Below are 13325 nucleotides of genomic sequence, written 5' to 3'. Positions count from 1 at the left end.
ACGCCTGTGGAAATTAGAATCAGTCACCGCAGTTCCAATAGTAATGTAGTAGTAATGTAGTAATGTACTGGTGTTATTCCAAAATGCTTGCACAGCTCTCTGGCCGCATTAAACCTGCATCATCACACATACGTAGAACTACAGAAAGCCACCCTCCTGAGTACTTGCCACGTGGTGAGAAAGCTCCTAGGAACGACTTTTCCTCTGACTCACGCCAAACAGCATGAAGTTCCAGGCCGCAGTTCCAGTAATACTGAAGAACAGATTGTCACCTTTATCGCATCAACGTAGTGGCCACACCACACTGTTCCTGTGATGCCCAGTCGATTCAGGACATAAACCATCTCTTTTTTGCATGTGCTCATTACCACCAACAGCAAAATGTGTTTATTACAGCTCTACTTCATGCTAAGCAACAGTTACCAACCTGTGTAAATACACTACTGGCGACCAAAAACAAAAAAGTGTATACTATTATTGGGAACTATTTAAAAACAACTTGTCTACAAATTTGATTGATTTTCTATGGAAATGTATGCGATTTTAATGTAATGATGTGCACCGTCTATGTCTTTTATATGTATATATATTTTACACTGTGACAATGACTTGTAATGAATTGTAAAGTTCAAACTAGCGTACTGTAATATCCAGGTGGCTGTTTGGTCTGTAACTGATCTAAAGCCAAATAAAAAAAATAAAAGAAAGAACAGATTCCCAAAGCGGGGACATAAGAAGTTGTCTGAAGTTGTTTGTATTTATTGTATAAATGTATATGTTGTAATTATTTCTGTTGTAAATATTTGTAGATATATGTACCTGTAGTTTCATAATCAAGAAGGTGACTCCTTGCTTAGGCCGAGTCAGCCCATTATGTTACCGGCACAAACCGAGCCTTCCTAAATTGATACTAATAATAATTGTTACGGGAATATCGTGGAACGCAGAAGTGTAAGAAGGTGCCGGGGAGAATGGGCGGAGAAGGATATGACTAGAGCACAAGTCAAAGCACTAAAATTTGAAGGAGAATGGGCGGAGAAGGATATGACTAGAGCACAAGTCAAAGCACTAAAATTTGAAATTTTGTTTATCTTCTCTTTCTTTTGGAATTTAAAATTTGATAGACAGAAAATCTGAATAAGCAACAACAAATGAGCTCGTCATCTCCCACAACACCAATGAATTAGAGTCCAAAATCAGGTACAAAATTAGAGAGAATTATCATTAGAGAGAATTATCAACAATATACAAGGGGATGATCACTGTACCCCTGAGCTCCATAAGTTACTATAGTCCAGCCTCTCAGAGGCACAACTTTCTTACAAAGTTATGCCGGACAAACTTCACAGTCACCTCTGCTCAATAGTTTGTTACACATTGATCTATAAATAATTACAATTTAAACAGGGCAATGGGTACCCATTCTAAATGGCCTTAATGAATAAAAGGAAGGATTTATCATGATCGGCCATGGACAAAAGACTAGGGGGCGAAACACTTGCCCTCCTTTTAGAAAAAAAAAAAAAAAAAAAAAAAAAAAAAAAAAAAAAAAAAAAAAAAAAAAAAAAAAAAAACCTCTTAAAACCCTAAGTGGGCTTCTGACTCGAAGTTGCCCCTACAGAGAGGTGAATAAACGAGAAATATGAAATGCCAAAAATGTAGTAAGAATTTAGAGGTTTAGAAAATTTTAGGTACCCCATAACAAATTGAAAGGGAATCAACAGAGGGTAACCACATTTTGTTCCCTTAGTTTACATGTTTCTCAGCAGGGATTTGAACAGAGTCCTCAGGCTTGCCAAAAATCTACATATAAACCGTTAAATTAGAACTTTAAATAAAATAAGTTTGAAACCTTCCCCTCAAGTTATCTGCCGGATCTATCACATGTTTAAGATAATTCTGCCATTACCTTCCGAACGCCGACCTACGGCCCCTGTCTCCAAATAACGCGGTGCATTCACAGAACTGGAGCGATAAAGATGACAATACGCCCTTAAAGCGCCCAGATTTTTTAGCATTTCGAGGGGAAGTTTCCAGAACTCTTTACAGATAGGCTGGATGCCTGTACACACCCTCAATTTTAATCGGCTAGAGAAAATATTTTAAAAATTCCTGATTGGTTAATAAGTAAAGAAGGTTTTTTGCAATTGGCTTTACGTCCCACCGACAGAGATAAGTCTTATGGCAACGATGGGATAGGAAATGGGAAGGAAGCGGCCGTGGCCTTATTTAAGATACAGATAGTATCAGTATATACCATTTGCCTGGTGTAAAAATGGGAAACCACGGAAAACCATCTTCAGGACTGCAAACAGTGGGGTTCGAACGTACTAACTCCTGGATGTAAGCTCACAGCTGCGCGCCCCTCACTGCACGGCCAACTCGCCCGGTAACTAAGGAAGAAGGAAGCAGTAGAAGTGTTGAAAACTTTGACTTAACAACAGAACAATCTTCACAAACTTAAGGTTTGCCACCCGTCACAATAAAAATTACTTAATGAATTATTATAGAGTTCGACCCGCTAGGGGGAGCAACATAATAGAGACATCTAGCGATTGAAAGTTTAAGTGTCTTGTATAACATTAGTTCAAGTAAATTGTTATAAATAATAATAATTTAGGGTTTTTCGGAGACGCCGAGTTGCCGCAGTTTAGTCCCGCAGGAGTTCTTTCACGCGCCAGTAAATCTAACGACTCGAGGCTGACCTATTTGAGCGCCTTGAAATACCACTGGACTGAGCCAGGATCGAACCTGCCAAGTTGGGGTCAGAAGGCCAGCGCTTCAACCGTCTGAGCCGCTCAGCTCGGCAAGTCTAAATTTCTAGCTCAATCTAAAGTATATCCAATCGAGATCGTACGGAACGTCGCAAGACAAATTGTAGGTCGTGTCATCGTAGATATGCCTGGCATGTTTGCGAACTTTAACCGTCCATTAAGTGGGGACAAAATCTTAAGAACATGTGAAAAGAGAAAGCAAATTTTACCTAGGTTTAAAAATCCAGGTCTAGCTATCTGTGATATAATCAAAGCAGATCCGATAAAATGTTATAGGACGCCATGTCATTTCACCAAATAAAAATTCCTGTGTCCCAAGAAAGTGTTCACTAGACTTCCTTCAATAATTTCAAACACATAAAAAGTAGCTGAAATGTAATAAATTACTTGAAAAAAGGAAGGTCCAAAGAATCTATTATGATAGTTTTCAAGGTCAGATGGCGCAATTGTAAGTGACTCACGTATCGAGAATTTTGTGGTGAAATTGGAGCTTGGAGATCGAGTTAAAATTATTATAACACGGGACTGCCACGTGATATCACGTACTGCCAAGTGTCAGTCGTTTCTCTGTAAAAACGACTACCTCATGGGATCCTAATGGTACGAGGTGTCACGAAATGAAACGATAATTAAAACGTCAAAATGTATCCACTGACTGAAAACTAAAACGAATGATAAAAAAATGTTCGCCTCTGTGGTGTAGTGGTTAGTGTGATTAGCTGCCACCCCCGGGGGCCCTGGTTCGATTCCCGGCTCTGCCACGAAATTTGAAAAGTGGTACAAGGGCTGGAACGGGGTCCACTCAGCCTCGGCAGGTCAACTGTGTAGAGGTGGGTTCGATTCCCACCTCAGCCATCCTGGAAGTAGTTTTCTGTCGTTTATCGCTTCTCCTCCAGGTAAATGCCGGGATGGTACCTAACTTAAGGCCACGGCAGCTTCCTTCCCTCTTCCTTGTCTGTCCCTTCCAATCTTCCCATCCCTCCACAAGGCCCCTGTTCAGCAGAGCAGGTGAGGCCGCCTGGGCGAGGTACTGGTCATACTCCCCAGTTGTATCCCCGACCAAGAGTCTGAAGCTCCAGGACACTGCCCTTGAGGCGGTAGAGGTGGGATTCCTCGCTAAGTCCGAGGGAAAAGCCAACCCTGGACAATAAACAGATTAAGAAAGAAAGAAAGAAATTCGAACGGAGCTGTATCGAGGCTACGGATGCTATTTCAAACGTAGAGCACCTACTTGTGCTCGGTATGTAGAAACGTAATATATTGTCAGTGTGCGCCTGAAATGTTATTTTATTGATGATATGCTATTCCCTAATCGTAAATAGATGTTGATATGTCCAGAATAAAGTCCAGTTCGATTGGCCTGCGATATGAGAATATGGTAAGAAACTGACATCAGTATTGCGGACAAAACTTATATTTATATTCGTACCACGAAGAGTTGTGGGAGCAGATAATCTACTTATTAAAAGAGTTTACTAGAAACAGGCCAGCGGCCGTAGCCGTGTTGAAACACCGGATTCCGTGAGATCTCCGAAGTTAAGCAACATTGGGCGTGGTCAGGAGTTGGATGGGTTGCCACGCGCTGTTAGTGGGGGGTAAGGGAATGGAGGAGCGGAAAGGAACTGGCCACCCTACCGCAGTAAACTTCGGCTTAGGAACACTTCTGCGGAGGTTCGGACCTGCCTTCGGACAGAATAACCCTTACCTTACTATACTGCTAATAATAAGAGTTGTCGTCTGACATTTCTTAGAGGGAGGTCCGTTTACTGCCTGCCGAGGCGGGATAAGGGGAGTGGCTGTGTGGTTGCCATGGAAACGAGGGTGGGGCGACTGCGGTTGCCATGGAGATAAAACTTCAGGGCAGCTCGTCTTGCTGGGAGTTGCCAAACCTCTCACTGTCACTGATAAGAACCTGATTGTTTGTATAAGAGTGATCGCAAATGGGACGACACCGCTTGGCCAGGTAGTCTACAACAGATCACAGCGGTCAGAATGAAGGAGGGAACAAGTGAGCCGGAAGCGAGGGGTAAGAGCATGTAGAAAGGAATGCTGGAATGTGGCAACATTGTGAAATGGCACGTGCAGTGCTCCTCCCTCCAACCTTACCTGTCAGACGCCAACGTTAGTTAAGTGTCAAGTATAGTATAGTAGTGTCAAACGTATTCGAAAGATGGAGGCAATTGCCCAGCGAATCTCTTGATAAACTCTGTACGAACCGAAGGAGCCGATTCTTATTTATAACAACATTAACATACAAAAATACGTTGCTCTAAAGGTAACTGTCTTCCCATCTTCCCAAACGAACGTGGACTACTGAATTCAGCGTGGGATGTGATTGACGGGAGGTGAGCCAGACAGCCAGATGCGCCGCGGGCGAGCGGTGAGGTTTTATACGGAAAACCCTGCATAGAGTGCAAAGAACTTTAGTTTTTTGTAAACATTTATTGTAATGTTAAACAAAATTGAAAATGAAAATCCACAGCCTATTTCCAGTTATTCGACCGGGACAGGAATGAAATGAATGAAGCCCCCATCTAGCGGCGAGGATAGGAATCGTACCGGCTAAAAAAGCCTGTCGCAATATTTTAGGGCAATGATTAACGACTGATAGATGAAATGAAATTATGTTGGAGAGTTTTGCTGGAATGAAAGATAAAAGGGAAAACTGGAGTAAGCGGAGGAAAACCTGTCTCGTCTCCGCTTTTTCCACCACAAATCCCACATCCGGGATTTGAACCACGGAACTAGCGGTGAGAGGCCTGTGCTTCCGCTTGAGCCACGGAGGCTCAACTGATACGTCAAATTATTCTTCAATATACCGAACAGGTTAGATCGATCAATCAATCAATCAATCAATCAATCAATCAATCAATCAATCAATCAATCAATCAATCAATCAATCAATCAATCAATCAATCAATCAATCAATCAATCAATCAATCAATCAATCAATCAATCAATCAATCAATCAATCAATCAATCCTGATCTGCATTTAGGGCAGTCGCCCAGGTGGCAGATCCCCTATCTATTGTTTCTCTAGTCTGTTTTTAAATGATTTCGAAGATATTGGACATTTATTGAACATCTCTCTTGGTAAGTTATTCCAAACTGTAACTCCCCTTCCTATAAATGAATATTTGCCCCAATATGTCCTCTTGAATTCCAACTTTATCTTCATATTGTTATCTTTCCTAGTTTTAAAGACACCAATGTTATTCCACGCCATCTCTCCACTGACTGCTCGGAACATACCACTTAGTTGAGGTGCGTTGCGGCAGGGCCAGTTACGGTTGCTGGGTTCAAAACCCCCTTAGATCATCCACGAAATGTTGTTCCATGGTTTCCTATTTCATTTCCAGACAAATGTCCGGATGTTACCATTCTCAAGACTACGTTCACTTCCTTCTTATTCCTAGCCCGAACAATTACACCAACACCCTCACACAGCGGAACAAGTAGCTCACCCCCATAGGGTGTACCGAACCGAACGTGTCCTCGGACACTCCAGGCATTAAAGGTCATGTGAAAAAAATATAAAAAAAGAAGAAAAAGTTACTGATATTGCTCTGGAATTATATTCAGGTACCTATCAATCAGAGCCTCCTTGGCATCAATCAGAGCCTCCTTGGCTCACATGGCAGCGTGTCGGACTCACCACTGGGTTCCCTTGTTCAGATCCCGGTCACTTCATGTGAGATTTGTGCAGCACTAGGTGGAGGCGGCTACTCCGATCTTCCCTGACATTTTTCATTCCAGCAACACCCTCCAATACTGTATCGTTTTATTTCGTCTGACAGTCATTAATCATTGCCCCAGAAGAGTGTAACAGCCTTCGACAGCCGTCAAAATTCCTATCCTCGCCGTTAGGTGGGGGCTTCATTCATGCCATTCCTGACATGGCCGAATGACTGGAAACAGGCTGCGGATTTTCATTTTCAAGTACCTATCAATCATGTATAGCGTGGTGTTGTATGGAAATTAAATGTAGGAAATAACAAGCACAGAAAAAGAGAAAATTAATTTTTGAAATGTGGTGTTACTGAAGATGACAATAATGAAGAGATAATGAATCAATTTATGGGAGGAGAGTGATTTGATGAAATTTTACTGAATCTCGTGTGGTTATTACAGATGGATACAGCTCTTGTACTGTAAGTGCGGACGGTGTCTGCCATGTACGGGAAACTGTGTGGTGGAGGATAGTGTTGTATGTGGTGTGTAAATGGCAGATATGCTAAGAAAAGTAGAAACATCTAATCCCCGAGCCAAGGGGATTCAAATCCGATGTATTAGCAGGTAATTGAATTTTGGACCCCGAGACACAAGCGCTCAAACATTGACCACTTAGCCATGGATCTGGTCAAAAGGTTAGTTGCAAACATCTTGAGATATCCAGGACTTGTTCATCTTGTTTTAGACTAGAGTGTAGTGTGAGGTATGGATATGAGAAATAGTCTAGAGGATATGCAGGGTGCACCACAACAGATCACGACCACCACAACCACCACCACCAACTGACTGTACGTATGGAGGCTGCCTAGCCGGCTCAGTAAAGACGTGGCTGGTTCACCTGTAAGGACGTGGTTTCCATTCCAGGTCAGGAAGTTGAAAAGTTCAGAAACGAGATTCCACTTTTGGAGAGGCATATGCCCCTGACGTTCACTCAGCCTGCTCCAGAAATGAGATTAATTTCGAGTGTGGGCGAATACGGCCGGGTATAGAGCTATCCACTCTTATCTCAGTTTAGTACCGGGATTACAGGTAGTGGAATATTTAACCTTTTACTCCTACAGGCACCTTCAAGGTCTATACGGTGCTTTTACAAGCACCCATTCGTTCAAGCTGTTTTATTTCTGGATCGTTCTTTGTTAGGGAATAAATACTGTTATGATGAAAGTAGTGCTTACCAATACATTATTGTGTGCCATTCAAAGGACGCAAGTTTGAATAATTTCAATGGTAAATGAATCTCAGTTAAGATGGGTCTTTCTGTCTTTCTTTCTCAATCCGTTTACCCTCCAGGGTTGGTTTTTCCCTGGGGCTCGTCAAGGGATGCCACCTCTACCGCCTCAAGGGCAGTGCCTGGAACGTGAGACTTTGGGTCGGGGCATACAACTGGGGAGAAGGACTACTACTTAGGCCAGATGGGCTCACCTGCTGTGCAGAACAGGGGCCTTGTTGGGGAATGGGGTGATTGGAAGGGATAGAGTAGGAAGAGGGAAGGAATCGAACTCCCCTCTACTCAGTTGATCTCCGGAGGCTGAGTGGACTACGTTCCAGCCCTCCTACCACTTTTCAAATTTCGTGGCAGAGCCGGGAATCGAGCCCGGGCCTGCGGGGGTGGCAGCTAATCACACTAACCACTACACCAAAGAGGCGGACATTAAGATGGGATTTGGTCAAAATAATGGCACTACAAACCGAATGTAAGAAGAGCTGTGAGACCTCAAAAAATAAGGATAAAAAGGGTTTTAGTCCTGATGGGTATTGTCCTACCAAGCGACCCGCCGTCTCATCGCGAAGGCCTGCAGACTGCTAGATGATCTTTATCAGCGCGACGAATTCTCTCGACATTATTATTGGCTTTCTAGACTGGTGTCGGATGGTTTCTCTAATGTTTCATACATAGACCTCAAATCAGCCCTCTCATCCAAGTAGAAATCCCTGACCTGGATGGGAATCAAACCCGGGGCCTCTGGACAAGAGGCACGGGCACTAGCCCTAGACTGTAGGACGGCAAACAGTGGGGAGAGCCGTCATGAAAAGGTGAGAGGAAAGAACAGCCCGGGAGTTCCGCAAATCTATCACTGTTGGTGTCAAGGGTTGTCCAAAGTAAATCTAAAAGCGTTATGCAGCTTACATATCTTTTAACATAATTACGACTTTCTATCAAGATTATGAACCTCTTGGTGTTCGAAAAAGTGAACTAATTCGATGGCAATGATGTCCACAAACCCCCTAGACTTGTAAAAAAGAAAATATAAACACCCTCTCTTTGTCATTCTTAAACGAATGGTAAGTTGAAGAAACAAAGATATGAAAAAAAGAAGAAATCTTTGGTGAATTTATGAATGATGGTTAAAGAAAGAATAATTCTTAAATATGGTCTATCACTTACAAGAACCTGGTCGAGGCGATAAAGGCGTGCTCGTTTCATCCAGAAAGCCATTGGTTCGATTCCCTTGTTCCTGCCTTGCGCGTTGTTTATAACATACAAGAACAGTATTTACTGTTTACTTCTGATAATCAAAGATAACTACTTTTAATTGGGAATGTAACAAATACGAATCCTTCTGTAGGGGGCCTCTCCTTTTCCGCTGACCTTTCATAGAAAACAAATAAATAAATAAATAAATAAATAAATAAATAAATAAATAAATAAATAAATAAATAAATAAATAAATAAATAAATAAATAAATAAATAAATAAATAAATAAATAAATAAATAAATAAATAAATAATGAATGAATGAATGAATGAATGAATGAATGAATGAATGAATGAATGAATGAATTCAGTCTTAATTATCCTGAGGCTTTCAAGTTGAAGTTTTCTAATAAAAAAGGTTGACATAATTTCACTATAATTTACATGCGAACTTCATGAACAACTGGCATGTATTAGAGTGGTTTCAAATCGGACGCTATTTATAGAAACACTAATGAAAACACATTTAACAATGAAATTGTGATATATATTTTTCGTACACAGAAATTATTGAATCTTTCAAATTTGATACTTATACTCAGGATTATTTATTTATTTATTTATTTATTTTGTTAAATTAAATTAGAAAAATCCTTGCTAGGAAGATGTCGAATGAATATGAACTTGGCAAATGTCATGAAATATTTACAACAGGCTTTCCTTTTCTGCATAACACAAACACTCTAATAATTAATTAAATAATAATAATAATAATAATAATAATAATAATAATAATAATAATAATAATAATAATAATAATAATGTCACAAACTTCTTAAGAAATCTGACCATTTAAAAATTGGAGTTATTCCCGCGTTCTGTCCTACATTCATTTCCAGCTTACAAAATGATAAGAAACTTTTTCCATTCATTTCTGTAATATTGATCAAATGCTGGAGGAAACAAATCACTCACCACTGATCTGCATTTAGGGCAGTCCTCCTGGTGGCAGATTCCCTATCTGGTGTTTACCTAGATTTTTCTTAAATAATGACAAAGAATTTGGAAATTTATTGAACATCTTCCTTGGTAAATTTTTCCAATCTCTAACTCTCCTTCCTACAAACGAATATTTCCCAATTTGTTCCCTTGAATTCTAAATTTATCTTCATCACTCAAACGAATTCGTCTTCTAATGTCATTCAACACCATCTTCCCACTGACAGCTCGGAACATACCACTTAGTCGAGCAGCTCGTCCGCTGTTTGTAAACATTTTCAAATTCCACACACGATTACGATTAGCACTCGTCATTGGATTCTTAAAAAAGACACTAAGCTTAAGACATCGTTAAGTTTCCGACGACATTTCTGAAAATTTGTAAGTATCATACTTTTAAATAACACGCCAAGGAATAAATATATTTAAAAAAATTATGTTCAATAATATTTCTTATCTAGAAGTGCACATCCCATTTAGTATTGATGATCGCATCTCTAATTGAAATTCCTTGTTTTAATCAAAATAATCCTAACCTTTATCATTTGCACGCTATAGAACTTGTTTAAAAAAAGCTTGAGGAAAGAGTTTAGAAGGCCGTGCCGCTCGCGGCAGCTTGCCGACTTACCAGGAGCTGACTGGCTGTTGTGGTGTTGGTGCCTCGCTCCCTGACCGTGAACCGACCGAACTGGTGCAGACAACTCACTGGCGGACGGGCTGAGAGAATTGACCTGCCTGAGTTGTTCTCGCGGAGGATTCTGGGAGGAGAAGAGAAACTCAGTGACGTATATAAGTACAATCAAACCCCATATGATAAGTGGAGCAGTAACCCGTTACTAAATGCTGTCTCCTTAGATCGGAGAATAAAACAATTCGCTCCGATAACGTATGATAGGATGACTAAACCAATCGCAAAAATTATCTAACCTTGATCTGGTTCAGCTATGGGTTCTTCCTGGGTAAACAAACCAAGTCATAACAAAGCAACGATTCTGTCAGTTCCTTCCAACTGAATATCGACAAAAAAGAGCAAGATATCTTACTAATTTATGAGTGAAGGTGATGGTGGTGATCATTGTTTTAAGAGGAAGTACAACCATTCTCTTTCAACATTAATTGGACGGGGAAAAATTGAAGGGTTCCGACACTTCAAAAATGAATATATCGGGCGAGGAAAGGCAAGGGCTATGAAGGGCGTAAAATTGGAAGACTTCTTAGGCATCGTAAACTTAACACCGTCGGGGTCGGAAGAAAACAAGAGTTGGTCAAGGAAGATCGGATATGATAAATGAAAGTGAGGAGCCTGGCAAAAGAAAGTGGAAGCAATGCCGGGACTCAGCTAAGGGCTCCGTGGTCACCAACCAATGCTTCCAAGTTCAGAGCCTCTGGAGCGCATTTAGTCTCCTTTTACGGCAGGCAGAAGATATCATGGGTATTATTCTACCAAGCCCACTCACAGGGAGATGCCTTATGAGATAGAAAATGGCGGTAAGTACCTTTGTGTCCGTCTTTGTGGTGTAGCGGTTAGTGTGATTAGTTGTCACCCCCGGAGGCTTGGGTTATATTCCCGGCTCTGCTCCGAAATTTGAAAAGTGGTACGGGAGCTGGAACGAAGTCCACTCAGACTCGGGAGGTCAAATGAGTACAGGTGGGTTTGATTCCCACCTCAGCCATCCTGGAAGTGGTTTTCCGTGGTCTCCCACTTCTCCTCCAGGCAAATGCCGGAATGGTATCTAACTTAAGGCCACGGCCGCTTCCTTCCCTCTTCCTTGTCTATCCCTTGCAAACTTCCCTCTCGTCGCCATAAGACCTATCTGTGTCGGTGCGACGTAAAGCCCCTAGCAAAAAAAAAAAAAAAACAACTTCCCATCCCCTCACAAGGCCCTTGTTCAGCATAGCAGGTGAGGCCATCTGGGCGAGGTACTGGTCATTCTCCCAGTTGTAACCCCGACCCAGGACACTGCCCTTGAGGCGGTAGAGGTGGGATCCCTTACTAAGTCCGAGGGAAAAACCAACCTTAAAGGTTAAACAGATTAAGAAAGAAAGAAAGAAAGAAAGAAAGAAAGGAAGGAAGGAGAAAGTACCCTTGTGCTTTGGTGCACGTAAAAAAGTACAACATTGAGATTTATTAATAAATTCTATTATTATTGTTTTTAACGTCCTACTAACTACTTTTTGACGGTTTTTGGAGAAGCCGAGGTGCCGGAATATTGTCTCGCAGGAGTTCTTTTACGTGCCTACAAATCTACCGACAGGAGGCTGACGTATTTAATTACCTCCATAGGAGTGAACCAGGATTGAACCTGCAAAGTTGGGGTCAGACGGCCAGCACCTCAGCCGTTTAAGCCACTCGGTCCAACATTGAAATTTAAGAAAATAATTCAACGATAAATGCATTACCTACCAATGTAATTGACTGCGTTACTCCCCATGGCTCCCGAGCCCCCATGGGCCTACTAAGCGACTGCTGTTCAGTCTGAAGTCCTACAGATTACGATGTGAAACGGGATCAGCGTGACGGATCTTCTCAGCCGGTCTAGACGATGCCGCAATCTCACTGTAAGCTAGATCCACAATTGTTCCCCCATAGTCTGAGTGGACTTTGGACTTAGTACCAGCCCTCAGATCCAGGTAAAAATCGCTGATCGAACTCGGAACCTCCGAGTAAGATCGCGGGGCCGGTACTGCCATGTTACATAATAATATTAACAAGAAAAGAGACCCAGATACATAACGTTCTTGAAATTAAAAGGCCATGTTATAAATTCAGTAAGTTATGCGTGTAAAATATTTCTTTCTTATGTATTTACTTAACATTTGTGTTAATACATGTATTTTGTCAACCGAGCATGTTGGCTGCGTGGTATAGACCGCGTAGTTGTAGCGTTGCATTCGGGAGCCGGTGGATTCGTATCCAACCGTTGTAAGACTCGAAGGTGTTTTTCGTTTTGTCTCATTTGGATATCAGGTAAAACCTGGGGTTGTACCTTAATTAACTCCGGCCCTATGGCTAAATGGTTAGCATGCTGGCCTTTGGCCAAACGGATCCCGGGTTCGATTCTCGATCGGGTCAGGGATTTTAACTTTCAATAGTTAATTTCTATGGCTCGGGGAATAGGTAGTTTTGCCATCTTCATTGTTACAATATTCACAATTACCTTAACATCGATTGTAATACTTGTGGATTCCATTCTCCCTAAAAAACTATTAATGACCGGGAAAAAAGTTCAGCTGAATTTGATCCTAAAGGTTCTGCACGACTTCCCTCTACAATTTTTTTCTGATTGCCGTAATTTTCCTCATCAATAGAATTCATTTAAGTAGGGCCCCATCCCCACAACGCGCAGGTCGCCCGTATGGCGCCAACTCGAAAGAGCTGCATCAGGCATCTCCGGAGGCCACA

General features: G+C 41.6%; 1 protein-coding gene across 1 annotated transcript in view; it reads right to left on the bottom strand.

The window, feature by feature from the left end:
* Nucleotides 1–12371, bottom strand: part of LOC136866861 (insulin-like growth factor) — a 196566-nt gene extending 184195 nt beyond the window's left edge. The window contains exons 1-2 of the mRNA XM_068226872.1: nt 12327–12371; nt 10551–10680 (exon numbers count right to left, since the gene is read on the bottom strand). Coding sequence (XP_068082973.1) covers nt 10551–10680; nt 12327–12371 — 175 coding nt within the window. The remainder of the gene's footprint in view (nt 1–10550; nt 10681–12326) is intronic.
* Between the last annotated feature and the right edge of the window lie 954 nt (nt 12372–13325).

This window comes from Anabrus simplex, chromosome 3 (genome assembly GCF_040414725.1).
Source record: "Anabrus simplex isolate iqAnaSimp1 chromosome 3, ASM4041472v1, whole genome shotgun sequence".
NCBI classification, from domain to species: Eukaryota; Metazoa; Arthropoda; class Insecta; order Orthoptera; family Tettigoniidae; genus Anabrus; species Anabrus simplex.
This window is presented reverse-complemented; position numbering and strand designations above follow the sequence as displayed.